Genomic DNA, 27,949 nt, shown 5'->3' with positions numbered 1-27,949 from the left:
CTACCTGCCTGCCCGCCTGCATGAGCACAACGGGCTGTGTAACCTACTGTATGAGCGCCATCTACAGAGCGATGCTGCACACAGGCGATGAGTGGATGATGATGATGGTGGTGGTGATGATGATGATGATGATGGTCTACTGACTGACTCTCCCTCTGCAGGCTGCGAGCTCGCCTTGCACACCTCCTGTTTGGCCACACAGCTAACTTGACTGTCAGGATATGGAGCAAAGAAGTTTTTTAGTGATCACAAAAAAATAAATAAATAAACATGGTGACTTCAAAACATGCAAAAAGCCTTAAGCAAATTATTTGTTAGTGTTTTTTTCTGATTAACAAGAAGATACATAGCGAAAGAATGAGCAATGTAAATGCCAATACATTTTGCAAAATCGAAAGGATTTTATTGGGAAACCTCATTCAGGTTCTGTTTCATGTTTAAAAAGAATAACTAAGCCGCACTGAGATTCTACACTTTGAACCAGTGGCTCACAAAGTGGGTTATTAGGTCGCCAGTGTTCTTTAGGAGCCCCCAGAAGTCCACAGCAAAATGAGGAACAGTTCCGTTTTGTTATTATTTCACTTGAAGTGAAATTTTGAAAATGCATAATCATCATTGTTTTAAACGTGATTTAGGCTCTTCAATGTCACTTTAAAAATGTAGTGCCAAAACAAATAAAAAAAATCCTCCAAAGTGGGCATCAATGGGTCACACTCGTCATGTGTTTCATCATGTGTTTCTACTGGGAGTCCTGAAAGTATCTGAGTAACATCGCTTTAAACAACATACACTGCTTTACCTCTACTCTACACCCCCTGCCTTTAATTTCCTTGATTCTTCACCCCAAAGTCTCATCATTTCCCATTTTGTCTCCCTCCCCTTCCTGGCTGTCGGATGCAGGGACCTCCTCATTTGAGCTGCAGGTTTTTACGTGGGCGAATCACAAAGTGTTGGAATCTATTGCCTTTGTCTGACAAGTCATCCATCTCTATGCGAAGGGATCTGTGGGATGGAGGTAGGAGGGGTGGGGGGTGATCTGTGGGACTGCAGCTTTTAGAAACAGACACACAAGGAGAGGGATTTCATTCTCAGCCCAAAGCTTGGCTCAGGCACAGCCCATTCTGGAGGAGAGGGGGACACACTGCTCTGTACTTCGCCGTGTCCATGTTGTTGTCATCTCCGCCCCTATCTGATTAAACCACAGAGCCCGCCGTTCCTCCACGCCGCCAGAGGAGAGGGATTTTTCGGCCTCAGATTCCCGAGCGGACCCGTGGAGACTTCAGCTACTCCTTTTGTTTTCCTCATGATGTCCTTTAAACACAAACAGTGACCCGGTTTGAGCCAATGTTGCTGCGACTGGTGCGCTCTGCACACGCGTGGGTCATGCTCTGCACCTGACAGTCCTTCTGCAGACTTTTGAGTTCAGACTTTAAACAGGAGGAAAACTTAGCATTGCCCCAAGAAGTTATTCGCTGCTGCAGCCTGCGGACTCTGCCCACACGGACTGTTTTCCACCAAAATATAAATCCGGTGTCCTTTTTTTTTTTACTCTTTTAAAGCTGCATCACCGAGGCGAAACGGCGACCTCAGTCGATTACCTTTCTTTCCTTTGCTATCCCATGGATATTCACTGCAAAGCAGACCCCTTCTCAGCGATGCACCGTGAGTATAATGAATTAGTTTATAGACAAAAACATCTCTGTGCTGTAACTTCACTTCCAGCGCGAATTAGATCCGAGACGTTTGCAGTGACAGCGGTGTAATTTACACAGAAAACGTGCAGTTAGAAAAATTGAAACGTGCTTTTACGCACATCTTTCATTTGAAGTCCATTACGGCTCGTTATTTACCAGCGTATTATTACTCTGTTGTGAAGATGAACACAGCTCTCAAAGATTAAACACGTCTGTGCTTTCAGTCTTTTTTTTTACAACGCTCCTTTCTCTCCTTAAAAAAACACTGGCAAAGTTTGCGAGAATAACCGTGTAAAATACATTTAGTTACGTTATTTCCTATAATAATAATAATAATAATAATAATAATAATAATAATAAAAAGATGCACAGAAAATAAGGAAAAATTACGATTAAGAAGTTTAAAAACAGGGACATTTCTGACTTAATTTTAAGAGCACATGGGTCACTGTAAAGTTTTGTTTTTGTTTTTATTTTTTTCACGAGTTTTCTGTGTCCAAGATTAATGGAAATGGGAAAAAAGAGAAAAATGCAGATGGTTTAAGTTAATTTGCTGTTAAGTGAGAAAATAGAACCCCCCTCCCCAAATTTAAATACAAAGCTTTTCTTTTCTTTTTTTTAACCTGTGAAATGACAGATACTTTACAAAGAAGAGAGCACCTTGTGTGTAAATGGACGTGTACGTGTCACTTTATTTACCACCTTTCACCTCAGTTTGGTTAAGGTGGTTAAGAATGAAACCTATAAGGAAAACACTGAAGCAGTTGTTTTAACCGTTCATTTTCTTCATGTTTTCCTTCATACGATATGCGTAAAGAAGACCTGGGTCTGCGTGTTAATTATTTATTCCTCCTCATTCGCACCATCCGCGTTTGTAATATGAGTTATCAAAGCTCATTTTAATTATTTACAGTAATTGTGCAAGGAAAATTAAACAGGTTGAAACATAATATCTGCGACATGTGTTAGGCTGCAGGGGAAGAGATGCTCCTGGAAAATACTGCCTGACCAGGTCAATGTACAGGGGAGAGAGGAGTTGTTGTTGTATGTATATACATATATATTTTTGTGGGTTTCAAAAGAGCCAGTGAAGTGTTTTATTTTTAATTTGGATGACGTTTCTTTATTTTGATTATTTTTTATTAATTCTGTGCATTTGAAAGCAACACAGTACCTGGACTTTAATGTTTATTATTATTCTTTGGCAGCTTAAAAGTCTATCATGTTTTAACCAACTATTATTATTATTATTATTATTATTATTATTATTATTATTATCATCATTATTATTATTATTACATTTCTTGCTGGTGAAATATATTTTTCCAGAAATCTTTGAACGTAAGATTGCTTGTTTAAAATTAAAATGTGCGTGCGTGTATGCCTCTGCGTGTGTATATAGATGTAAATTACAGTCCGCTGGGCTGTTTGTGTTTATGTGTGTTAACATTAATGTGATTTGCCCTTTTAGACTGAAAATACAACACGTAGCTTTCTCCTAGAAAATAAAAGAACACCCCCCCTCCCAAAAAAAAAAAAATGCACCTTGTCCTCTGCAGGTATGTAATGTTATGCTCCCCCTGTGCTGCTGTTGTATCCCACGCAGGGCACGGCGGTGTGAACCAGCTCGGCGGGGTGTTCGTGAACGGCAGACCCCTCCCGGACGTGGTGAGGCAGCGGATCGTGGAGCTGGCCCACCAGGGCGTCCGGCCCTGCGACATCTCCAGACAGCTACGGGTCAGTCACGGCTGTGTCAGCAAAATCCTCGGCAGGTAAAAGGGGGGATCCACAACCAACAGAGCTCTATGTGTGTCAAACATCAATCTTCTATAGCTCGTATATGCGCACCCAGCTCTATTTCAGCCTCAGTCATCGGTTATGTAGGCAGGTCATTTTTTTACTTTCTTTCTCTCTCTTTTTTTTTTTTCGCTTGAACACAGCAGTTTGGCGTCCGAGGTTTTATATCCATCACCTCCAGCCTCGCAAGAGAAAAGCATCATAATAATAAAATGAATTTTAGGAGGGAAGTGTAAAGCTAAACATTAAGGATAAAAAAACATATATATCCCAGAGGAATTTGTGAGGCTGTATTAAAATTATAGGGGACTGTAGGTGATAAAGGAAATACTATAAAGAACCATGAGGTCACTTGAAAACTGACTTTTCAGTTCAACAGATTGGAATATTACAGATTGAGAAAAACACCACAGTCTAGGGCCACTATAAACTCATGTCATAATCCATTAGAAAAAAAAAAAACAACATAAATACATACTTTGAGTTGCTATATTTTTTCATCAGTGTAAAAGCTACTTTAAACCTGACTAATTAGACCTACATCATTTTGCTTCAGAGCACAAATGCTGTGAGATAATATTTTGAAATATATTTTTTTCAGCTATCAGAAGGCATTTCAGAGGTATTTCATTTCACACACACTGAATGTTTGTCACCAACATTTACCAATAGGTCATGGTGGCATGTCGTGCATGCTACTGTAAGCTCATGAAGACTGGAAATTAGGTCTAAACTCTTACAGCTAAACTGTCCTTTGTTCTGTCCGTCCCACTGCTTATAATGTGTGATTTTAATTACACTGCTTTTCGTTTAAAAAAAATACCCGCTCTGTTCACCTACCAGCTGACACCAAATTAGGCCCATATAACAGCACACCTCCACACCAATAACAGATTTAAGTTTTTTTTTTTTCGCCCTACATGTAACTGCAAAAGATCGGCGGAGATCTGTTTCCACACGATTTTTTAAGCCACCTTTATCATCATATAGACGACTGACTAGATTGCTGAATTAAGGAGGGATCCATTCAGGAACACTCACTCTGTCCCCATGCAGGTACTATGAAACCGGCAGTATTAAACCCGGAGTCATTGGTGGCTCCAAACCAAAGGTTGCAACCCCGAAAGTGGTGGATAAAATTGCAGAATATAAGCGCCAGAATCCAACCATGTTCGCTTGGGAGATAAGGGACCGACTACTGGCTGAGGGCGTCTGCGACAACGACACAGTCCCCAGCGTTTCATCCATCAACAGGTAGGTGGAAATAACAGCTTTAATTTAATTTTATTATTTAAAAAAAAGCACGAGGAATTGTTCCAAAGCGCGTAAATACGCATCAACAGATATTTCCTTATTTCTTTCAAAATATGTGCAGACATGTAAAAGCAAACGTTTACGTGAGCCATATTCAAAGGGAACATAAGACCGCAGACAGGAGTGGAAAACCTTGTCATTTGCCATGCGTAAATGGGACAAATCAGCTCTGAAATAAGCAGATAGCTGTTTTATCTTCACATACAAGGCTGAACTATAGTCATTTCCAGCCGAGCCTATCCGGGGTGGTCTCACAAGTGCAATTCAATCCCCTGTGCGGCCCTCCAAGACACAGCCAGCACGGGGGGCTGAGGCTGGGGCCACGAAGAATCACATCTGTCTCGATAAAAACCGATCAATACCGCGTAACCAGATCCAGAGGCAGAGGGGAAATACCCAACAAAGTCGTTCAATACGCGGACCACACTGCGACAGAGGCGGCAGCAGCCTCTTTATTTCCAACCAATTGCTCTGTTTCCCAACACCGAGGTGAATGTGGAACGACAGTGGATCACACAGAACAATTCTGAATGATTCCGGTTTGAATCACACGTTGTTAATATTATTATTATTCTTATTATTATTATTATTATTATTATTATTATTATTATTATTATTAGTTTTGATTTCAGCATGAGTAGAATAAATCTAGAAAATTATAGAAAAAAAAATATTGCCATCTTAAAACAGTGTTTATCTGTTGGTAAATGTACTATAAAAGAGTTTCTGTTCCACTGAAGCAGCTAAAGCAGCAGACACCCTACACCTTCACCTTTCCACATGAAGCAGGACAGCAGTGGACAAAGTATCTTTAGACAGAGGACGCCGGTGAAAAGCCCCAGTGCCTGTGTGCAAAGTGAAAAAAGCCCCATAGTGCCTGAGAGTGATGAACTTTGGTTAGGAGGCACTGTTCCAGAGAGCTGGTCATCGGCATTACATTTTAATGAGCTGAAGAGAGTCTCATAACACATCCAGCTAAATGGAGGAGATGGATGAGTCTTTACCTAAAAAAAGAGAAAGAAATATTAGAAAATCAGGCTGCCATGGAAATTATGGTTTCAACAGGTCTTTTGGCGCCATTCTTTGTTATAACCTGTTGTTCATAAAACCAAGAAAAAATGTGCTGAAAGGGGCAGCATTGTTTTATGTGATACTATTAAAAAACATTTCTGATCATCTGCAGGGTTTGAGCTGTATGGAACAGAACTATTAAAAGAAAATGTCCTTTGAAACTAAGTTGGCCTGCGCATTAATAATTAACATGAGACCTTGTTGCAGTGCACAAATCTGCATGTTTTTTTTTTCTTCTTAAAGCATGGCCTCACAAATCACGACTTACCATACAGTACGTGCAGTACGTTTCACTCTTGAATTTTATTCCCCAAAGCCCATATTACCATTGAATAAAGGTTAATGATATTTATTTTGTTGCACACAAAAAATGCAAAGGAGTATTTTTGAAATGTTTGTAAAAACTAACCTTTAGTCCGGTGATAGCTCTCTGTAATTTTCACATTACAGGTTTTTTAAAATATTGTTTTAATTTCTAGCTGACTGTTGTTGTTAGAGGGAGGACTGGGAAAGATGTGGAGGAGGAAGAAAGTGAAGAGGAGAAGTAAAAGAGGCAGGCAGAGAGAGAGAAAGAGTGGACCCCCGGTGGTCTCTGTGGTTAAGGGTCTGACCTCTGCACTGTAGACTAAAGAGGATGTCCTGGCTTTAAACACATTTTCCCTGCATGAATTATTAAAGATTACACAGATACTGGGTTGCACTTTGTTTTGTTGCCGCAGAGAGGAGTTTCCACCCTCTGCACCGGTGGACAGAGGCGTACTCATAAGTTCCTAAGCGGCTTTCAGTCATATTGATCCACATTTTAATATTTCTTTGGGGATTTTTTTTTTTTTTTTACAACAGCCAAACACCAAAGTCGTTAATTCACCCATCCAAATTGCTTATTCAATATCAACAACATAGACTCGAAACAAAGTCCTTGAATTTATGAGGCTCCCTCAAGTCATGAGGTCAGATAACTGTTGTGGTGAGATGTTAGAAATTCAAATAAAATATTGATGTGTGTTTTCTAGAGGAGGCTGCTAGCCTTTGTTGCCCTGCCTGAAGGAGAGAGTGTAGAGGACGCATGAGATACTGAGGGGAATGAAAAGAGTCTGATGTACATTCTCGCCCCTGAGGAAGTTAACCCCATAGCTGCCTGATGCAGAATTGATAGCTTACTGCTGGATGCTGCATGCATGTCATTCGCCTCATCTGCAGTCTGTGAAAGTCTGTTTTTTGTCACACCTCTTGAGTGAGAGGGCTTCCATGTGGGATTTCCGTCTGTACACAACGCCGCCTGTTATTGAATGATCTCACATTCGTCTGTCAGTCAAAAGATTACCATAGTCATGGTTTATTGTAATGCGATCATGTCCCTTAAAAGCTGGAGCCGAGACTGTATAAATCCCACTGTACTCTCCTGTTTTGCTAAAAGAATTAAAGCAATGCTCAAATTTACAAAATTAACATTATCTCTAAGTCCTATAATTTTGGTCATCTTTAAAATTTTCCCATGGTTGTGACATCTGCTTTTATTTATTTATTTATTTTAATCAAATCAGAGATTAAAAGACACTGGATGTAGCAGTGGTCTCTGGTTGGGCCAATAAGACACTATTGCTTTCCTGTCGCATATAATTTATAGATCACCATTTGCATTCGCTGTTCCTCTCTGCCATTCGTCGTCAACTTTTCTATCCCAGTGTCCCAGTCAATAGGCTCTGATCCTCACTGAGCCTGAAGGATTCGTATGTGCTACACTGAGCAACAAAAAGACCAAAAAACGACAACGGACACCAGAGAGGTGACATAGACATACAGAGAGGAATATAAAAAAAAATGAATTGGAGAGAAGTGGATAAAGAGAGAAAGACAGAAGGACAGACAGGGAAAGACAGATAAGAGATGAGTGTGTAAAGTACAGTAAAACAGAGAGCAGAGTGGACTGTACAGTCGAAATGAGAAAAGAGGATGAGGGTGGGAGTGAGAGGAGTGAAAGATCAGGTTTGAGGGATGGAGAGAGAAAGAGAGAATCAGGAGAAAAGAGGGAGTGGGGAGCCGGAGAGGGAGATTATTAGAGTTGGCCAGGTAGAGCCAGTGAAGCTGATCATTGAGGTGAATTGATGTGATTTCATGCTTTGTTTGCAAGATCATTCAGACCAAAGTGCAATGAAGACTTTCCCGCCACATCACATCTTACTGGTGTGGGGACTTTATCATATTTCTAACCTCAGAAATCCAACTAGATTGAATCCACAATCTCAGGGGGCAGCCCCTATTCAGCCTCACACAGGAGCTGAGAGATTGCCCCTAAGGCCCCGAGATTGGCTATTTGTGACAGGGGCTTGAATATGAGGATACAAGTGCCCCAAACGATGGAGCACTTGTACATGCACGGGTGTAAGTGGACGTGATGTGCCGTGTTTAAGTGTCCCGGGGCGGCTGGGCTGGTGTGAAATCTCCATGCTCTGGAAGCAGTATTGATTGATCCGTGTCTGTTGTTCACTTTGCCAGGATTATCCGCACCAAAGTCCAGCAGCAATTCCACCCGTCCCCTGATGGATCTGTTACGCCGCTCTCCACGCCCGGCCACACCATAGGTGAGCTTGAACGAGAATAGACACAGATTACAGCACAGTCAAATGAGGAAAAACACACACAAAAACATGAACACAAACATGCATTTACCCGTTCCAACATGCATTCACCTGAATAAACACACAAATGACCCACTCACACAGGCAGACACACACATACTGTACACACACACTAACTCAGCTTTCTCCATCAGTGCCCAGCACAGCCTCCCCTCCTGTGACCAGCGCCTCCAACGATCCCGTAGGATCCTACTCCATCAACGGCATTCTGGGTATCCCCCGCTCCAACGGCGAGAAGAGGAAACGAGACGATGGTAAGGGAGACACAAGATCCCTTTGTTTTCCATCCTTTTAATTCTCTCCATCACTCGTCTCCTACTTTTTTCCTGTGTGTGAAGAAGATGGCATTTATGACAGCGCTGCAGCCAAGTGTGTTTCTGTGTGCTGTCTCCAGTGACTTGTTATGTTGTATATCAGGCAGGGCAAGTGTTGAGAGAGTGTTGCGATTCAATCAGCTTTTTGATGCCCTACGTTTTACCATACGCCTACAGAGCTGCATCTCAATTTTATACCATGCTCGGGCGTACTGTAGACATCCCATATAGCTGTCATACAACTCTAATCCCCTTTGGCAAGGCATCAGTGCTGCTGCTCCTTTCATTTCTATATCATAACAAAAGGCAGAAAAAGAAGCTCTTTTGTGGTTCTCTGCCCTGATACTATCAGTTAACTACCAGTCATTTAATATGCTACAGTATCTAGATACATAAATACATTTTTGACTGAACTGTATTTTATTGTGAGGTGCTGAACAGCATTTAAAACTCAACAATAAAGTATTTTTGTATGACTGCATACTACACAATACCAGGGGACTGGCAAGAAAATAGACCTAGATACGCTCAAAGATTAAGTGGAAGCCTATCCGGTCCAAGCCAGAATTTCTCATTCCTAGGCAAGGCAAGAGTGGACACACACTGCCTGAGGGCTAATAGATTATCGGTTGTGCAAACAATTGGCTTTTTTAATGCCTATGAATTAACATGTCCCTGGTGGAGGCCTGAACAGGTGTAGGAACAGACCGGTGGAGGCAGGGAGGGGGCTGTGCGTGTGCCTGTGCTCGTGAGTGTGTGTGTGTGTGTGTGTGTGTGTGTGCATATGTGTGATTGTGTGGTGCTGCTTTGAGGTGGCTGATGGGATGGTATGGTTGAAAATTATCTCAAAGAGCACTCATCAAAACAGGCCACTTCCTTCTTTTATGTTTCTGTCTCTTTAGTTCTCTGGAGTGGCAACCACTTGGATGGAAGGAAAATAGGACATTGTAAGTTGAAGTTAGACAACCTTCTCTTTTGCTTTGGTCAATCAGATCACAATTTCTCAATTGCTGTTTTTGCTCTTCCAGGGTGATGAGATTAGGAGGACGAAGCGGGGAAGATTTTTCCAATAAATAATCTCCCGAGAAATTAAAATAAATTAAGCTGAAGTGACTTCAGCTTAATTTGGCCTATGATGTCAAGAAGCCCACTGCAGCTTTTATGTTTGGTAATTTATGGTAATTTTCAATAGCCCATATTTTTTTAAATTAAACATTGTTGTTATTCTACAACATAAAACTATGATCTCAACTCCAGGTGGCCCTGTATGGCAAAAAAAAGCCCAGTCTACCTGAGCTACCTAAGACTATGTCACAGCAGAAATATACCTGCTAAAATGTTAACATGTTGTCTTGGCAACTCACAACTACAGAAATGAGTAAACAGATAAGAAAGTGAATAAATACATCTAAAATAAGGGGAGACCTGAACTTTGTTGCATGTCTGTAAACCAATCTAAGATTTTAAGCCTGAAAGCTTCACACGTCTGTGTCCACACTGTTGCTAATTTGACCACAATGAACATGAAAAAAAGCACTGCACAGTCCTTGTACCGCTGGTGTTGTGATGGTGGTGGCGTGTGTTCCCGGTGTGGCTGAAGTCAGCGGTTGCCCTTTGAGGAAGAAAAAGGTCCCCATTACTGGAGGGCTGTAGAGATAATGTAGTGTGACACGCGTTATGTACACCGGGTCCCCGTAAGACGAGCTTCAGGGACATAGGTGCCATAAGAGCCATTAATCTGTCCTTGTCATGTGTTATTGCAAATTAAAAGTAGCATGTTACACTGGACGGCTTCGAGTGAAGATGGGAGGAGGAAAACGAGAGAAAGCGAATAGGGGAATGGAAGGGGGAAAAAAAGTGGGTTTATGAGGTGAGGAGGGAAGAAGGAGGTCCTGGCAGCCTCAATGAGAGTTGAGCAAGGATTAGTTTTAGGATTTGTGAGTGCATATATACACACCTATGCATGGAAATGTGTGTGTTACATGTGTCTGTTAGTACCTCGGTGACTTCAGATGCTCCTCACACAGTGAACATAGTGACATTTAAAAGAATTTGCAATTCTGCAGAGAAAAGCTATTAATTCACAAATTAACATCTCGCCCCCCTCCCTCTCTCTATCTTGGATGTGCAAGCTATCGAAAAGACAAAAGAAATAGCCTTAAGGGGGGAAAGAGAGAGTCTCAGCCCTATCTGTGGAGAGATTGGTTTGCATGTCTGCAAGCAGCGATACCAATTATGCCAGAGCTGGGAGAATGCGTCTCAATGCGCCCCTCCTTTGCCCCCCCTCCCCAACCCCTCCTCCCTTCTCCTTCTCCTCCTCCTCTTCTCACCACCACCACCACCCCACCCCGAATCTATCCATAGCCAGATTTATTTGTGTATCTCATTACAGGAAATGGGATGTTGTTCCTGCCAAATGCATTAATAGTGAAGTGGGGAAATTAGCCTGTTGTACAGCATGCTCTCACTCAGTCATTTAAACCTATGGTGGAAGTGGAAGCCAAGAAAAGACAGAGAGGATTGGATGACAACTGCTGCGAGATTGTCAAATGTCTATGATAGCGCTAGAAGTCCATGCACTCATTTAAAAAGTTTGGGCCTTCAGTTCGTTTCTCTGATATGATTTTGAGCTAACTGTTTTGTGAGATATACCTGATCTCATTTGTTCTATTTCCAAAAGGAAGTGCTGTTTTTACTAGAGCTGCAGCTTTGCAGTGACAACTTATTCCTGACCTTGTTGCTTTGTGCAGTCAGGTTGCTGTGACCTAACTGTATGTTTCCCTCATCGCTGGCTTACCACGTCCTGGATGGAGCCCAGTGGAGCTCTAGGGAGGACAGGCAGTAGGGAGCTACAGTGATAAATTAGATGGAGAAAGCAAAGGTCATAACTTGTGATTGTAGCGTGGGTGTGGGATGAGTGTAGAAGGAGCTGATGAGTGTGTGAGCAGGGAGAAAAAAATATGGCCCTAGCAGGTTGTTCATTCATGACATAAAAGAACGATTGTACGCAGCAGCCAGAGTCATATCAACCTTGTTCAATAGCTGGAGGAAAAATGAATACAGTCGCTGTTTTGATTTGTTCAAATTTGATATTTGGCCCTTTTGGAGATTGCCCGGTGTGTATCTTTTAACACATATGACCCATTTGTGGAGTTTAAATCAGTTAGTGTATGGATTTGAACCTGGGCCTACACTGGTTGGCTAGTCAAGCCAGTCCATGACAATGAGTCAATAGAGGATCACTTTAGAAAATAAATGCATCCAGAGCGAGAAAGAAATAAATGGAATCATGAGTACCACGATGGCCCTGATGGGGTCTGTGTGCGAGAGAAAAGCCCAGGTTTGAGAGGGGCCACAGAGCGTAACATAGAGACAAGAAGCTGTTAGGGCCCCGACAGTGGAGGAGGACACAAAAGGGTCCACATTGCGTTTCTCCCCCTCCTCCTTCTCCGCTCTATCTCTGTCCTTCTTTCTCTCCAACATTTCTCCTCTTATCATCCCCCTCTTCTTTCTGAACCTTTCGCATTCAGCAACATGGCTGCGTGAGACCCTGCATATAGTTGTAAACAATATGCAATGAGATCTGTCACAAAAATATAAGGAGACGGAATTCACTCAATGGAGAGGAATCATGTCAGAGAAAAGTCAATTATGGGCGCCGATGCCGAGAATTAATGGAGCGATGCATTACTCAGCTTGAGCAGGGAGAAAAGGCAAGAGAAAAAGAAGGCATACGTTAATTGCATTTCCACAAATACTCGCCACACAGGGTGGCAACGCTAAACGACAGACTGGTCTAGAGGAGGGTAGAGATGAAAGCAGAGGAGGACAAAGAAAAGGAAGAGAGGCGTATGGAGTCATATTGAAGAGGGAAAAATATCCTTCTTATAAAGTCATTTTTGTTTGTAACTGAGCTGTAAATTACTTATTCTCTTGAAACAAATGAAAAAAAAAGATTATTTAAACTTGTTTTCAGCGTAAACCAAAGTGTTTTAGGTATTAATTATCTTTTTTTGTGATGCAGCCAATCTGCTTTATTTTTTTCTTGCTCAAGGATACTTTGACATGTGAACAGGGGTAGCCAGGAATCAAACCAGCAACCTTACAATTAAAGGCCAACTCACTCACACCTGAACAATAGCTGTCCTCCAGATAGTCGTGTAGTTTTATTTATTTATTATAAACTTTCTGCATTGGCCTGGATCTGAGAATTTGAATTTTAGTAAATTAAATAACTGGAGTGCTTCAAAATAGTATGGATGCAGCCTCAGTGCTGGCAGTGAGTGCAAATATCAAGTAAGCATCACTGTGCCTGCTGACAGTCAGTACACTGGTTGGTGGTGCTAAATCGAATTAATAAAGCTCTTAAACACGCCACAACATAACAGGATCTTAACAGCCATGGCAGTGTTGCTGCCTCTCTCCCTCTCTCTCCTCCACCCCACCCACCTCTCTCCTTTCCGCTTCAGAGGTTTCATAAATATAGCTAGCTTACAGGGAAGGAGTGTTCACCCTCTGGGTATACCAGTTTGTTTTTGCTTTCTCTCTCTCTCTCTTTTTTTTCAAGCTTAACTGCATTTTTAAAAACATCAACAAATGATCCACAATTTGGGACAGCATCATTTCACCTATCAGCACAGGATGAATAAGTAAACGGTCGACTCGCAGCCTCTGATCTAGGAAACCCTGTGTCATTGATTTACGGAGAGAGCCAGGCAGAGTGTAGGAATTCATTTGCCTTTCAAACGAGCCCCCACCTCTACTCTCCTCTGAGTTATCTTATCACAGGAACAGGAGAGATGAAAGAAGGACATAAAGTGCCACCATGCCAACACAGGACGTTAACATCCCCCTTTGAGACAAAGCAAGACAGAACAGTTTTTGATACCATTGTAGTCTGTTTCACAGTAACTACTGTCATCGGTTAACTCAGCGTGTGCGTGTGTGTGTACAAATTGTTGAAAGTATGAATATTAGTTTGCTGAAGGCGTACAGAAAAATTTAGACTATTATCACAGTATTGTTGAGACAGAAAACCAGTTGCAGTTTTATGTCCATTCGTTGAGTTTGTCTTTGGTGCTTTGAATTGGTACAAAGCTGATACAGTCCACCCAAAATGTTTGACCACATCGTTATGAAATATATAACTTTTGGACACAATGAGGTATAACAGTATCCATCTCTTCAGGCTGATCAAAGAGAGTATTTACCAGAAAGTCCCTTGCTTTGGAGCTGACGTGTTAATGTCACCCTTGGAGAGTCTTGTTTTTATCTTGGTTTGTCTCCTCACACTTTGGTGTTAAAACAAAGAGACGCAGTCAGCTGGTGCTGTGGGAGTGATAAGAGAATACCTGCTGAGACACCCAAAGGGGTTGAAGAAACAGTGAGAAAATGAAAAAAGCCAGTCAATGAGACACACACACACACACACACACAATCTGACAGTCGAGCTTCACACTCCACTTGACACGCTGACTGTCAAAGGATGAATCTGATTTATTGCAGCTATCTTATGATATATGTCAAACATGAAACTCTAATGGCAAATTCTGAAAATAAATGATTTACTGTTATTTCTGTTTAATGGCCAGATCAGTAATTTTTTGCCCACATAAATTTGAAATACATTCACATACATAACCCAAAGAGTTAGATATGAAAAAAAATGTGTGTGTATAAAATGAACATAATTAAAAATTTAGTCCTGTTTCACTCTAATTTTTAAAACATTACTGGAGTAAACAAACCTTCAGCAACATCACAAAGTGTTGCTAATGTAAATTTGGTTGTTGTTTATTTTTAGTCCTTGTGTTAAAGTAACCGTCAATCAATTAGCAGGTTCTAAAATTGGGTTTTTAATTTGTTGTGAGGCTTTCAAGTATGATTAAATTACAGAAAGTGCACAAAAAAGTATCCTATGATGGGAATCTATGTCCTTTTGCTGGCAGTTCAGAAAGCCTGATTAAGTGTGTGAGAAGGTGCTGAGTATAAGCATGCTCCTCCATTGTGAATGACAAACACTTGCTATTGATCGAGCTTGCCTCTTTTCTCAGACCAGCTGATACGAGGTAATTAATGACTCCATTTTCTTCTGTACCGCAGACAACAATTGAGTTTCATACAGCAACACTAATGCTGCTCCACCACCAGCAACCCTAACCCCTTCACCCGAGGGAGCTGTTTAGAAAAAAGAAAAACAAAGAGAAAAGCCTGTGCTAAAATACTTGTTTAACTGATGGAAGGAAAAACAACACACGTGGCGGGAGAAAAAAAAAAGGGATTCCTTCATAAATGTTACACAAAGCTAAAGTCAATATGTTTTAGTGCTGAAACTCACATATACTTACCCCACCAACACACACCTTCCCCTCTACACACACACTCTCATACCCAATTGCAGTTCTCTATTCCATTCTCTCCATGGATCTATTTCTTGGTGCGAGTCAGGTTCATCCTCTGGTCTCAGCCATTGAAAAAAGGTCAAGCAGCCGAGCAGAATGGCAATAACGCCCCTGAAATGGTACCATCAGTGGAACATGATTGATCAATTGAATTCCATAGCACAGAAAAATGTGGGATTAAGTAGAGTATTATACGCACAATGAGTTGAGGCATGATGTTCATTCCAAGTTCATTTCGCCTCCCTCCTCTGCTGGCGGATCAGGCAATCAATAGCGGCCTTGCATATCATATATCACCGCTGGCTCGCCCAGGAGAGAACATAATCTGCTGCAAATTTAGAATGACAGATTTGTACGGGAGCTAAAGCCCTCATCCGCTGTTGGCGGTGGGATATAGGGAGAAAAGGGAGGGTGGCGGGAGGCAAGCAGTGGAGTGGAGGTTCCTGGGATGCTGGCTGGAGGTTTTAGCTGCTTTTCTTTTTTTCTTTCAGTGTTCAGGACTTGATGAGTGAGCAGAGGCAGAGCTGTAGCGGCAGCGGTGGGCTCTCTGGCCAAGTTGATAGGGTCAGAGATCAGGAGAACGAGGGAAGCATAGGCTCATTTGTTTATATAGAGTGTGACCGAGTGAGGAAATGCATACGCTTGCCCTCGACGCCCCATCCTCATTCGGCCCTGAGTACCGTCCCCACTCCATTCTGTTTTCCAGAAGACAGGCAATATGTGGGGGATGGAGGGAGAGAAAGAGAGACAGAGAGAGGGAAGGGTAATATGTTCAGGAGGAAATAGTACAGTTAAATAATGGCTCTCCATTTCCCGCTGGCAGAATGAGAGGCTCTGTATGTAATCGCCAGCCCTACTTTCTCCTCCTGAAACACGCGCTCTCCCTTACAAGTATATATTTGCACTGAAGGTAATCCATCAATTACCATAGACCCATCACATGATGACCGTGCTGATGGTGGCCGCGAGGAGAGGTGGGGGGAGGCAGAGAGCTGCTTGAGTGAGTGTCTGTGTGTGAGAGAAAGAGAGAGACAGTGAAAAACAGAGAGGGAGATAAAAGGCAGACATGCTGCTGGTGGGTCTCCCTGAATTTACTACCGCTCCTCATGCCATCACTCTCATGCCCGTTGAGCTCAAATTTTTTTTCCCTCATGCTTATCTCACATTGCTAGTCTGCTAGAATAATGTCAAGCAAAAAGACGAGCCATGCCCTGATGCTGAATGTTGTCACCCTCCCTTCCTCCTTCTTTTCTCTAGATGGCTCTGATGGCTCAGGCCCCGGCAGCGACTCTCAGGGCAGTGTGGAGAGTTTAAGGAAGCATCTGCGAGCAGACGCCTTCACCCAGCAGCAGCTGGAGGCCCTGGACCGTGTGTTTGAACGTCCGTCTTACCCTGATGTCTTCCCCACTTCAGAACACATCAAACCTGAGCAGGTTGGCAAGATAGATTTTTCTCTTTCACTGACATTTAAAGTCCTGCACAGACAACTTAGTTTCTTCCCATCTATCCTTAAGCTTCAGTGGCCAACAATGGCATGATTTACACTGATTTCTAACATTATGGTGAATAAACTGGTACACATTCAGACACTGGTGACAAAAAAGCTCTGTACAACTTCTTGCTCAAAACAACCTACAAGCCTACAGCCTATTACAGCGGATAACCTTTATTTACATTCATTAGACTGTTAAACAACATGAGACTATTAATTTTTCCATTGGAACTCAATGTGGGTGCCCATGCAGCCTTAGCTGTGCCCTAATTGAGTTCATTTTCATCTCTGCGCGATCGCGAGGAATTACAGCGGCGATAAATCAGAGGGACAGCCCCTCAACCTGCTATACAGCCCCTAATGCAGCTAATTACCAAAGTGATTTCTACGGCAAGATCAATACCAAAACGAATTGGAAATGACTTGCAATCACAAAGAGTGGAGGAGAAGGTATTAAAAAGGCGAGAGGAAGGTGGAGGAGGGGAGAGAAAAACGGCGTCAGAATGGTCCAGAAAAATCAGTTTTAATTTAATGTAATATTAATCAGACGGCTTTCCACACTTTCTGTGCACCTCCTTTTTTCTCCCTGTTTCCAACACCCCCTCCTTTTCTTAAACTGGTGAAAAGGTGGGATATTAGGCTATTAGGGGCTTGTCTGGTGTCTGCGTCAGGGCATTAAAAAGCCATTTTGAAGAGGCCAGGCTGAATAGGCCTCATCCCTCCCACACTTCTGGCAGCCATGTGGTCAGGTCATTCAGGCCCCTCTGTGCTTGCCACTCGCCCTCCGCCCAGCCCTGCCCAGCCCTGCCCACAGCCCATCTGCATGACAAAATGGCTCTTGTGCTGCTGAGGCCCAGCGGAATAGAGAGGAACATCCTGCCTAGTGCCAGGGAACAGTTGTAAGCAGACAATTAGAGTTTATCTGGGATAGAGGCAGACAAGACTGGGGTCACCAGCTTGCCCCTGTGGGACCCCCGTCCCATTGAGACAAACAGATGCACACACGCAGTCTGATACAAACACTTGCAGACACAAATGTGTGCACACACACTTATCCTTTTAAAGACGAGTCAGGTCAGGAAGTGTCATCTCATTAACAAACAGGATTCATCACAGCTGCTAGCTCAGTCTTAACCCGAAATTAAAGTGAATAAATACTAAAGGGAGTAGTTGGTGGTTGGTCCCCACATGAAGTTGAGAAATTGTAAAAAAAAAAAAAAGATTGCTACAGCTGCACAGCATGTTTTATCACAGCTGAAAAGAAATGCAATGAAAATCTTCAATATAAAGAAAAGAAAATACTAATAAAAGTATGAAAGGCATATAACAATACTCAATATTTTATCATTTTATTAACCCAGTTTTATGTGTTCATCCTGGAGGCAAAGCATAAAGGTTGATTTTGAGGTTGTAGTCCCCTCTAAAAAAAAAAAAAAAAAAAAAAAAAAAAAAAAATACACCACATGTCTCTCCTGTAACAAAGCCCTGAATGTCTCCTCCCTTGACTGGTCACAGGGATGACTGCAGTGGAGCACAAAGAGCCAGCTGACACCCCGTCCTTTCACTCCTCTCCCAATCCTTCTCTCATCCCTCTCTCCCTTTCTGCCTTCTCCTCAGACAAACCCTTATGCATGCATACATCACGGGTCTTGGTAAAAGCACAGGGAGCAGGGACGGGACGGGATGGGTTGAGAGGGGGTGGTGGTGTTTGCAGAATTCACAGGAAATATTCAGAAGAAAACACAGCGAGAGGATCACAGACAGCTTCCTCAAATACACCAGGGGTTTTCTTCAGACATATTTCACATATTGTGACTTAAACTGGGAGATCTGCTCTGAATCTGTAACCCAAAGTGGGCTTGCATGTAGTACACCAGCGATATTAACCAGATTATGACACAGTCTGGTGGAATGCGAAATGATCTTATATAAAAAGTGTAAATTGCTGTTTTTGATTGCCACCTGTTAACAGATGCATCTCTCCACTGACATATTTTTGCATTTGTTGCGTGTTTGTCCACAGGCGAATGAGTATTCTCTCCCATCCCTGAATGCTGGCCTGGAAGATGTGAAGCCTAGCCTCTCCACCAGCGCCAGCTCCGACCTCGCCTCCAGTGTCTCCCAGAGCTACTCTGTTGTGACAGGTACGATATGACTCACGCTGCATTGATCCCTAAAAGAGTACACATGGCTGCAGCAGGTTGAAGACATCTGCAACAAGGTGGTCAAACTTACACAGTGTTCAGAACACAAACATAGTATATTTAGCTCTGTTTCGGTTGCAAAGTCTTTCGATCACATCCATCCAGGTGAGATGTCAGTTTGAAGGCCAGTTGTTGCAAATTAAGCATATACTAAATAGCATAAACATATAGTAAATTAATGTGTGTATTATCCTCAGCGGTAAAAGCATTAAGACTTCTAACTCCACAAATTTAGAATAAATCTTTTTTTGTTGATATTTTCTCAAAATAGGCCAAAGAGTGGACTGACTACTTAAAGAAAAAATCATGTTCAGCTACTTCTTATTTACAATCATTGACTCATCAAAGTTTCAACTGCCACTTCGTGATGGCACGCATATTTTCCAGTGATATAAAATTCTTATCACCAAATGAAAAAGCTCTTTCAAGGCCCTTTCTTTTTTCTTTTTTTTTTTTTTTTTTTGAGGCAGTCTATGTGTTTATTTCCAGAGCGAGGTGATATATCATCTGAGCCCATTAAATCCTACAGGCCTTTCACACGCTGCTCCTAACTGGCTATTGTGTTAGCCTGGATTGGCCCGCTAACAGATTGACTGGGAGCACTTCTCATAAGAGACAGCTGCTGTTCTCGCCGCGACACGACGTTGTCATCAAAGGCTATGATAGCCTGTTGATTGACAGCGGCTGGAATAGCACCGTGGCTGGCTGCCTGCCTCATGCTGTGGAGAGAGTGAAAGAGAGCGAGGGAAACTCAGATACAGATGAGACACAGACAGTTAAAGAAACACTGAAATTACTGTGTTTTTTCCAACTTATGAACTGGCTGCTGTTTTCAGTGGTAACTTCTACAGAGAGCCAGCAGGTAATGGCAGGTGCAGTGTATTGAATATCATGTAGTATTAACTATCTGTATCATATAACCCACACTAACCCACCCTGTATTGCACACTGGCTTCTTTTGCTCTGCTGTCGAGGTTGATGGCCGCCTGGTTAATTGAAATATTGTTTCATTGTGGCTGCTGAGGCGCTTTCCCAGGAGAGGTTAGGTTTACTGATGGCCACACTGCCTCGAGAATAATATGCCAGCCTTTTAATAAAACGCCTATAATTATGCAGTGGGCATCAAAGTCAATGAGTCCACTGTGGTGTGTGTGTGTGTGTGTGTGTGTAAGTAAAGAGGAGGACAGCATGATTGAAAACTGCAGTGGCCCTTCTCAAATGATCCCTATAGTCCAGCCCCAGACCCAGACACAGAGCTATGGGAAAAGAAAGACCCCTTTTTTATTCCTGAATATGTGGGAGGTAGATTTGCCCCAGAAAGTTGGGCCTCAGGAGAAGAAAGGTGTGTTTTTGTCTTTTATGCTGGGCTCCTCCTATGAAAGCAGTCTCACTCTGGGGAGCACACTCATAGCAGGTGGCCTCCAAGGCACCTGGGGGACTGGGGGCCTCCTAAAGCGATGCATGTGAGGGCCACCAATTGTATAATGAGGTGGTGAACTAACAAAACTTTAAGTGGAATATGACAACATACTTTGGTACAGCCATTTGAAAAAATTAGTATTCTGATATCCAAATTAAACTCAGTAGTAATATCCAGCAAACTTTTATTACTTAATTTTCACGTAATGCATGAGGCATTTGATTGGTTGTAGGTTGTTAGTGCATAATATTATTTTTTCTGCCATTAGCAAACCCTGTAAATAGAAATGTATGCCAAGTCTGAAAAAATGCTAAATTACCTTCTTCACTTAGGCTAAGATCCAATTATCAATAAATTATGCTCTCATACTGGATGGAGCTACGAGATTATATTCATTCTTTAAATGTTTTCTGCTCCCAATTAAAATTCATACAGTTATTGATCTTGTTGATTTTTATGTCCTGAAATTTGCATAATCTATTAAAGATGAATGATTAATGAAGTGCTCCGTTTTGCATTCCAAGGGCGCTAACGAAAGCAATGTCGGCCATCTTTTGTGTCCTCTGTTTACCCTAATGTGTGAAAGAGACAGTTACCCAGGAAGGAGGGCGACAGCCAAATCAGAGAGAGATTTAGGGCACTGAAATGCTCCACTGGGATTTAGCGAGAAGCAAAATTTCCTCTCCTGCACAATGAATATCTCTAGATTTTCTATACTTAAATTAAACTTCATTGCAATTTTACCCTTGTAGTGAAAAACAAATTATCAGTATTCTTTTAAAGGGAATATATTCTCTTTAATAGATATTCCTTTAAAAGATAATGTTGCCAAGGAGATCATATCAAATGGAACAGCATCATGTATTTACTTATTACCTTCCTTAATCAACTGGATAAGAAGTGAATGAAACACTTTGTTTAGTTGCATACAAGCTGTAGAGAAGCTGTTGTATGGGTGTATGTCTATATCTAGAAGGTGAACACTGTGAACTCCTCAGAGCCTCCATGAATAGAACAACATGTCACGATTCACTTCTGGTCTCTGGCTCTGGTCCAGCATTTTCATGACTGCACAGTTTCCAATTAATACCTGAGCAGAGTAACCGACATACGGTGTCCTGCAAATCCTGTGCATCTTTTGTCATGCTTTTGAAACATGCTTTACAGTTAGTATAATAGTTAAGTAGGGTGACGTCCAGTGAGAGTTCAGTGGTCTCTGTGCAGGCTGGGCTCAATAATCACTCTCACCAGAGCCTGTAGGGAGGCTGAGTGTAAATGGGCACCCCTCTGACCTACTACAACTCCAGCAGATGTGAAGATCCAATAATACTCCATCTGTCCATTATAGATAAATCTGCTTTTTTTTTTTTTATCTCTCTGAAAAGTGACAAAACTGTGCAGACAAGAGGGTGGAAGTGAAAAAAAATTAACATTGCATTTCTAATTAATTTCAGCTCAAATTTACAACACTCTCCGATTTTATGACTTGGCAGTACCAGCTACTCTCTGCTGGGTGGCAAACAACAAGCAGCCACCTAACCTGCAGTGCTTGGTGTGTGGCCTGGTGACAAACGGCTTGTCTCAGCTCAGTTAACGCCCGCAGCCCTGAGCTCGGAAATTAATGTTTATATCAAACCCCCCACAATGGCATGCTAACCTTTGAGCACACATTTGATAATGAATTACTTAAAACATGTGGATGGGGAATTCAAGCTATTTAGCCCCACAGATTTTCTTTTCTCACTCAAAACTGGATGCAGCATTTGACAATTGTTCTTTTGTCCCTTTCCTGTGTAAATGGTTATAAATTAGCGCCTCTACAATGCAGGAAAGCAAAGGTAGGGGTTTAATTGGCTGTACTTGAAGCAAACGTGACTGAATCCCTGTTGAGGTAAATTTAACATTTAATTGTCTGTATACTTGTCTCTAGTTGGCTTTTCCTACATACACAAGAGGGAACTTTTGCTGCGATATTCAGCATAGAGTGGGAATGAAAAAGTTCTCTGTATATTGAATGTCAGCCTTTGAAAACAAGAGTTCTACCAGTAAATGGTTCATGTACCAAAGTTCCTCTGTGTGTGTTTAAAAATGAAATGCTCACTTGAGAGAAGGCTGCTGCAGCTATATCCAGACACATCATTCCGAGGACTGTTGTAGGTTCATAACAGTCCATTTCTATGGTTGATGGGGTCTGTAGATGTGGCATCAGTGGTGGAGCAGAGACAGATGTTGGAGAACTCTATAGCGTCTCCACTCTCTCAGAGATGCGTTTGCTGGGGAGAAGAGTCCCCAAGGACCCTGAGTTTATCTTCCATCTCCATCATCAAGGCATGTGATTTGACAGGCTCCCTTTACCCAAGCTCTGCCTCGTCTCCAGGACAATAAGCAACACCATGTCTGATTAGTTTCAGAGTTCAGTGGTCTTGAACGCTGTTTGTATCAGTTGTTGTTGCGTCGTAACCCCTGTCCGTTTGACAACGATTGCTCAGGCGCTGAGAAAACAGAAGACAACAGTATTATGCAGGAAGTCTCAGATACAGTGTAAACAGGCTTGGCCTGGGCTTCATGTTTGATACCCTGAGTGATATCTTACAGTTCAGATTAATGTATTAGAGGTTTTTAAATATGTCTGACTACTGTAAGTTTGTTCTACAATGTAGCCTCTTGGGTCAATGCTAGATGGTTTAGGCTTGTTAGGGATGTGTAATGCCATTGATCTCGGTGTATATTGAATATAGTGATTTTATGGTGTTTCTGACACAGGCTAACTACCATTATCTACTCTATTGTCTTGTATTAATGAATCCTTGTTTGTTTTGTTTTTTTCCGAAGTTAAGTGGGTCATTTTAAAGATCAACCACAGAGTAACCAAACTTTTGAAAGTTCTTTTAATTTTAAATACTTTAACAGACTGCATGTTAGCTATTATTAACTTACACACAGAACTGAGTGCTGGCCATTTACAGTCTTTTCCACATGCAGACCGTTTCCAATAAATTTATGACACAATCGCACGATGCATGTGACAAAGTTATGGTCCACCCAATTAAATGCAAAGCCCACTCATTAGAATATTTCTTTCACACCCGAGATTCTTGCCAACCATTCTTTTTAATGATTTGATCAGAAGTCAAAAACGTGCATTGTTACACATTGTGCCGTTTCCTCAATAACAGTGGTATTTGTCTTAACGAGATGAAGGTATTCAGTGTAATTGCAGTACCGGTGTCTAAATCAACGGCTACAATGTCGCAAAGACAAAGAGAGGGAAAGACACTTGGAGAACCTGCAATAGATTTCTATGGGAAAGCAGTTACGTTGCTTCCCTGGCATTAGGTTCATAGGACTGACAGGGTTGCATCCCCCTTCCATAGAACAGCCCTTATCTTAATGAGGAATCGCAACACACAGTTCTGTTGTAAAACAACAATGATGGGGGAAGCAGCTAATGAGGCTATCATGGTGTCGGGAAAGAGCCATCTCTCCCTAAAGGCCCCAGCGAACAGTACAGGCTCTGCAGCAGACGTGGAGAGGCCGGAGACAGAGCTCACATTGATTACATAGGTTTCGAGAAGCAGAGCCAGTGAAATGAAAGATGCCAAGACTCATCATCCAAATTGGATCAAAGTGTAGAGTTTTGAAATGTTTGCAAGCCGATTGTTTGGTTATCTGTGGGAGTGATTTTGTTTTCTCACAGCCGTGAGATTATACTGTTTGTTTACCGAAAACCTTGGGGAAATTTTTTACGCATTTGAGCTTGATTGATCAGGCGCGATGTGTTGTTGCAACATTTCACTGGTGTATGTTTCCACTTAGTTGAATGAATTACTGCTGGATGCATATGAGATTATTATTATAAGCCATGTAAATGAACAAATCAACCGCTAAATACTGCTTATCTATTCAGAATTCATATGAGTCCATATGTCTGGTCTTGAGTTGGTAAAAGGTTCCCTTTAATTCATACCACAAATCTGATAAGGATTTGTAATTCTGTCTCTGACTTATTGCCCTGTAGCTATGTGCATGACAAATCTAAAAACTTCCACTGCAACAGATTTAATTTGTTTTTGCCTCTGTACAGTAGATTTCTTTTTGTTTATTTGGACATTTAAAAAGCTCTACATTCATCCCTTCATACATCTGAGTGACTGATGTGAATGTATGTATAGTATGTGAGGAGCTGCATGCCTACATCACATCTAGTTTTTTTTCCTTTTCTTTTCTTTCCACCTGGCAGACTCTCACCCATCATATCCACCTTCCATGTGTGTAAAGCGGGAGCCCCATGAGGCATCCTTTGCCCCCTACACCCCGTCCTCTGTTGGGGACTCTGCTCTAGCTGACATCTTGCCCCACCAGTCCAGCCTCTCTGTAGATGCCTCTACTCCCAGCTACCCTGCTCATGCCCATGGCCCCTGCTACAGCCAGTATGCCAGCCAGCCCTTTATAGCAGGTACAATTTTACCCATAAGGCCCGGTACCAAGATCAAAATTCAATCAAGCTCACTCTATTCAGCAGATTTTTTTCCTTCATTTAACTCTGCGTTCATATCATTTAGTCATTCTCAAATACACACCCAATTAATGCAACTTTCACGTTGCAAAGCCACCAGTCATGCTTTGTGGCTTTACTGTTGTGTATACAGGAGCAGAACTGACTGCCCCTCATTAACTGCTCTCTCCCCCATTTCACCCTGCTTTTCTCCAGCTCTGACCCCTTGCTCATCTCTTGGGTTAACAATAGCCCTCCAGGTCGTTTCAGCCTCGTGACAGGCTCGAGTCCTGGGGGGCCAGGCAAGGCCAAGAAAAAGAAAGGGTGGGGGTGGGGGGTGCAGAGGCAGAGATGTAGGGCTGATGCTGGGGCCTGCTTTGGACCATAACTCCCTGTCCTGTGTACCCTTTCATCCAGCCAGGCCCAGTGCTGTCACTGTTAATTACAGAGCTGAATGTGGAGCAGAGAGCAGAGAGAGCTCTCACTGGCCTGATGCTCCTCTCAGTTTTAAAGCTGATTAGACAGTGGTACATTAATGTTACACTAGTTGCAGCCTCTGATGAGATAATTTCATAGGAATAGCTTCAATAACTTTCCTGAAGTTAACATGCAAATTACTCTGTGATAAACTGGTGACCTGTCCATGGTGCACCCAGGCTTTCAGGAAATTGATGGTCATTATGCAACTTCATGAAACATGCTGCAACATTTTACATATTTGTGGTCATTTTTAGCATTAAATTAAATGCTCTCACATAAGAAATTTAATGGTTTGGTGTGTGGCGGCAGACAGTGGTAATGCTTCTTATTATCTGTGACTATTATACATCACGTCACTTTTTTGAATTTAGTGTCTTGTTTACCAAATATCACAATGTGCTGACCTGATTGAAAATTAAACAATTTAAACACATTTCTGTATTTCATCATCCCTGTAACAGTTTTCCTCCTGTGTACCTGCAGGTCGAGACATGGCCAGCACCACCTTGCCTGGCTACCCGCCTCATGTCCCCCCGACAGGACAAGGCAGCTACCCCACCTCCACACTCGCTGGAATGGTTCCTGGTAGGTGACACTATTCCCTTTTTACGATGCTATTAATTTTACTTACTACTTTTACAGGTTTTATTTTCACTCGATAGTCCCCTTCAGTTGACTTGAATAAGTTGAAGTTAAATAAGTGGTAATGCTTTTCTCTGATTTCTTTAACAGTACACAGAAATACGAGAAATACGCGCAAACACCGAGTCACAATTGAAAAACTGAGGAAAGCTTAAATGATTGCTCAAAGGACTCAAAGGATTGAAGGGAGCTTGTTATAGCTTTGTTAGACTGCGGTTAGCGTGTGGTTAGCATCTGCGGATGAGGACATTAGATGAACTCGATAGGCGATCACCACAATCAGTGGCCGTGAGATAGGACAGTTCCTCTCAGTTACACTCCAGCTCCCAGCGCTCATTACCCTCGCCGTGTCCACACAGCGCACTCTCACCAGCCCCATCGATAAACACTGCTTTTGCTCCTCTCCTCGCCTCCCCGGACACTCAGGGCTGCAGAGCGTATCTCTTTCCCCTCTACTTAACCTGCAGTTCAGGTTCACAGCAAACAGTTAAGGGTCAAAACACAGAGGCGTGGAGGGCCTGTAAATATTTAAATCACTATCTCTCTCAGGGATGAGCTCGAGTTACACGACCAGCAGTGAGGATGCTATAGCTGCCAGCGCGTGTAGATCTCTCCTCCAAACAACTGAAAACACAATTCCCTTTATTGCTGGGAGACATGTGCCTTTCACACTGACCGATAATCAAAGCAGGCGTGCAGTATTTACAAGTGAGCTCAGTATGCACGAGGACAAAATTTTAAGATGTACATGGAGGTAAAAGTTAATATTTCAAATCAAATTAAGGAAATCTGTTTAGGTTTATTGAATTATATGCCACTCGATATACTTAATCAAAAACACACGAACAAATGCCTTCTTAATTCAGGCATTGCAGGTTTTTTCATCTAGTTGTGAATGACTAAGATTTAGTGACTGGCCCCAAACACTGTTAAAGCAAAGGCCATTCTTCAGCAGCTTCATATAAAACCCAGCCTTTATAGTCTCGTAAAAAGAAAGAAACCTGTGGACCCACGGCATCGGTCTCTGACATCCTCTCAGCCCTCAGCCTCCCGTCCTTTCCACCACGACCTGCACTGGAGGACAAAGAAAGAATGAGAGTCTCAGAGAACCTATTAGGGAGTTTTGAAGTGAAGCATCATTGCTTAAAAGCATGGGGGGAAAGCACTGAAGTCCTCACTTAAGGAAAGAATAGAGGAAATCCTAAAGACTAACAGAGGATTAATAAAACAATCAATTCACCTGAAGGGACTGTGGAGAAAAGCTATACAAGCAGCCAGGACGAATATGCCTCAAAAATACTGCGTGTCTGTCTTGTGTGACAAGATTGTAATGTAACTGCAATGTAACTTGGTTTTTGACAGATTAGTATTTTACAAAAGTCACTCATTTCAATGTGTTAGCTCTTTGCTAATGTTTGTTTTTATTGATTCATTCTTCAGGAGGGGACTTTTCTGGAAACCCTTACTCTCATCCACAATACACCACTTACAATGAGGCATGGCGGTTCAGCAATCCAGCATTACTAAGTAAGTGACTTTGTCTTTGATCTGTTGTAGACATACTAAACAACACTAATACGAATCTCCTGGTTCTATGTATTCTCTGTGCTCGGGTTTTTAAACACATGTCTCACATACAGTTTGACCTCATGGTTTCCAACGGCTCGTTCTTCTGTTAACTTTCAGGTTCCCCTTATTATTATAGTGCCGCATCCCGTGGCTCCGCACCTCCCACTGCTGCCACTGCCTACGACCGCCACTAGTTACCACGGAGACCAGCTCAAACTGCAGGGCCAGGGCTTCGGCCTCCATATTGTCCCCGTCTGAGAAACACTGAGGTCAAAGGGAATTGAGGTGGAATCCTAAAGGAAACCCCGTGATGTTATGTGATGTGGATCAAGGATCAGCAAGGTCGACGCCGGTGCATCTAGCCCAGCTTCAGCGTTACACACTTTGGGCCAAAAGGGCCCACGGGCGTTCAGAACT

At 42.3% G+C, this 27,949-nt stretch overlaps 1 protein-coding gene across 5 annotated transcripts; it reads left to right on the top strand.

Annotated features, from left to right (window-relative positions):
- The first annotated feature begins 1,619 nt into the window (after positions 1–1,619).
- On the top strand, positions 1,620–27,790 carry pax2a (paired box 2a). Of its 5 annotated transcripts, none has more exons than XM_041049710.1 (11): positions 1,620–1,662; positions 3,301–3,466; positions 4,548–4,745; positions 8,373–8,458; positions 8,650–8,769; positions 9,732–9,776; positions 16,488–16,663; positions 18,746–18,866; positions 25,805–25,906; positions 27,404–27,490; positions 27,650–27,726. In XM_041049710.1, the coding sequence occupies exons 1-11, from the start codon at positions 1,620–1,622 to the stop codon at positions 27,724–27,726; spliced, it is 1,221 nt and encodes a 406-aa protein (XP_040905644.1). The 5 variants fall into 5 exon arrangements, with proteins under 5 accessions (XP_040905644.1, XP_040905642.1, XP_040905643.1 ...); XM_041049708.1 differs by having other exon boundaries at positions 3,289–3,466; XM_041049709.1 differs by lacking the exon at positions 9,732–9,776 and having other exon boundaries at positions 3,298–3,466; positions 27,669–27,790.
- Positions 27,791–27,949: the final 159 nt, after the last annotated feature.

This window comes from Toxotes jaculatrix, chromosome 11, assembly GCF_017976425.1.
Source record: "Toxotes jaculatrix isolate fToxJac2 chromosome 11, fToxJac2.pri, whole genome shotgun sequence".
Lineage (NCBI taxonomy): Eukaryota > Metazoa > Chordata > Actinopteri > Toxotidae > Toxotes > Toxotes jaculatrix.
The sequence above is the reverse complement of the archived record's forward strand: the minus strand, read 5'-3'. Positions and strand labels throughout refer to the sequence as shown.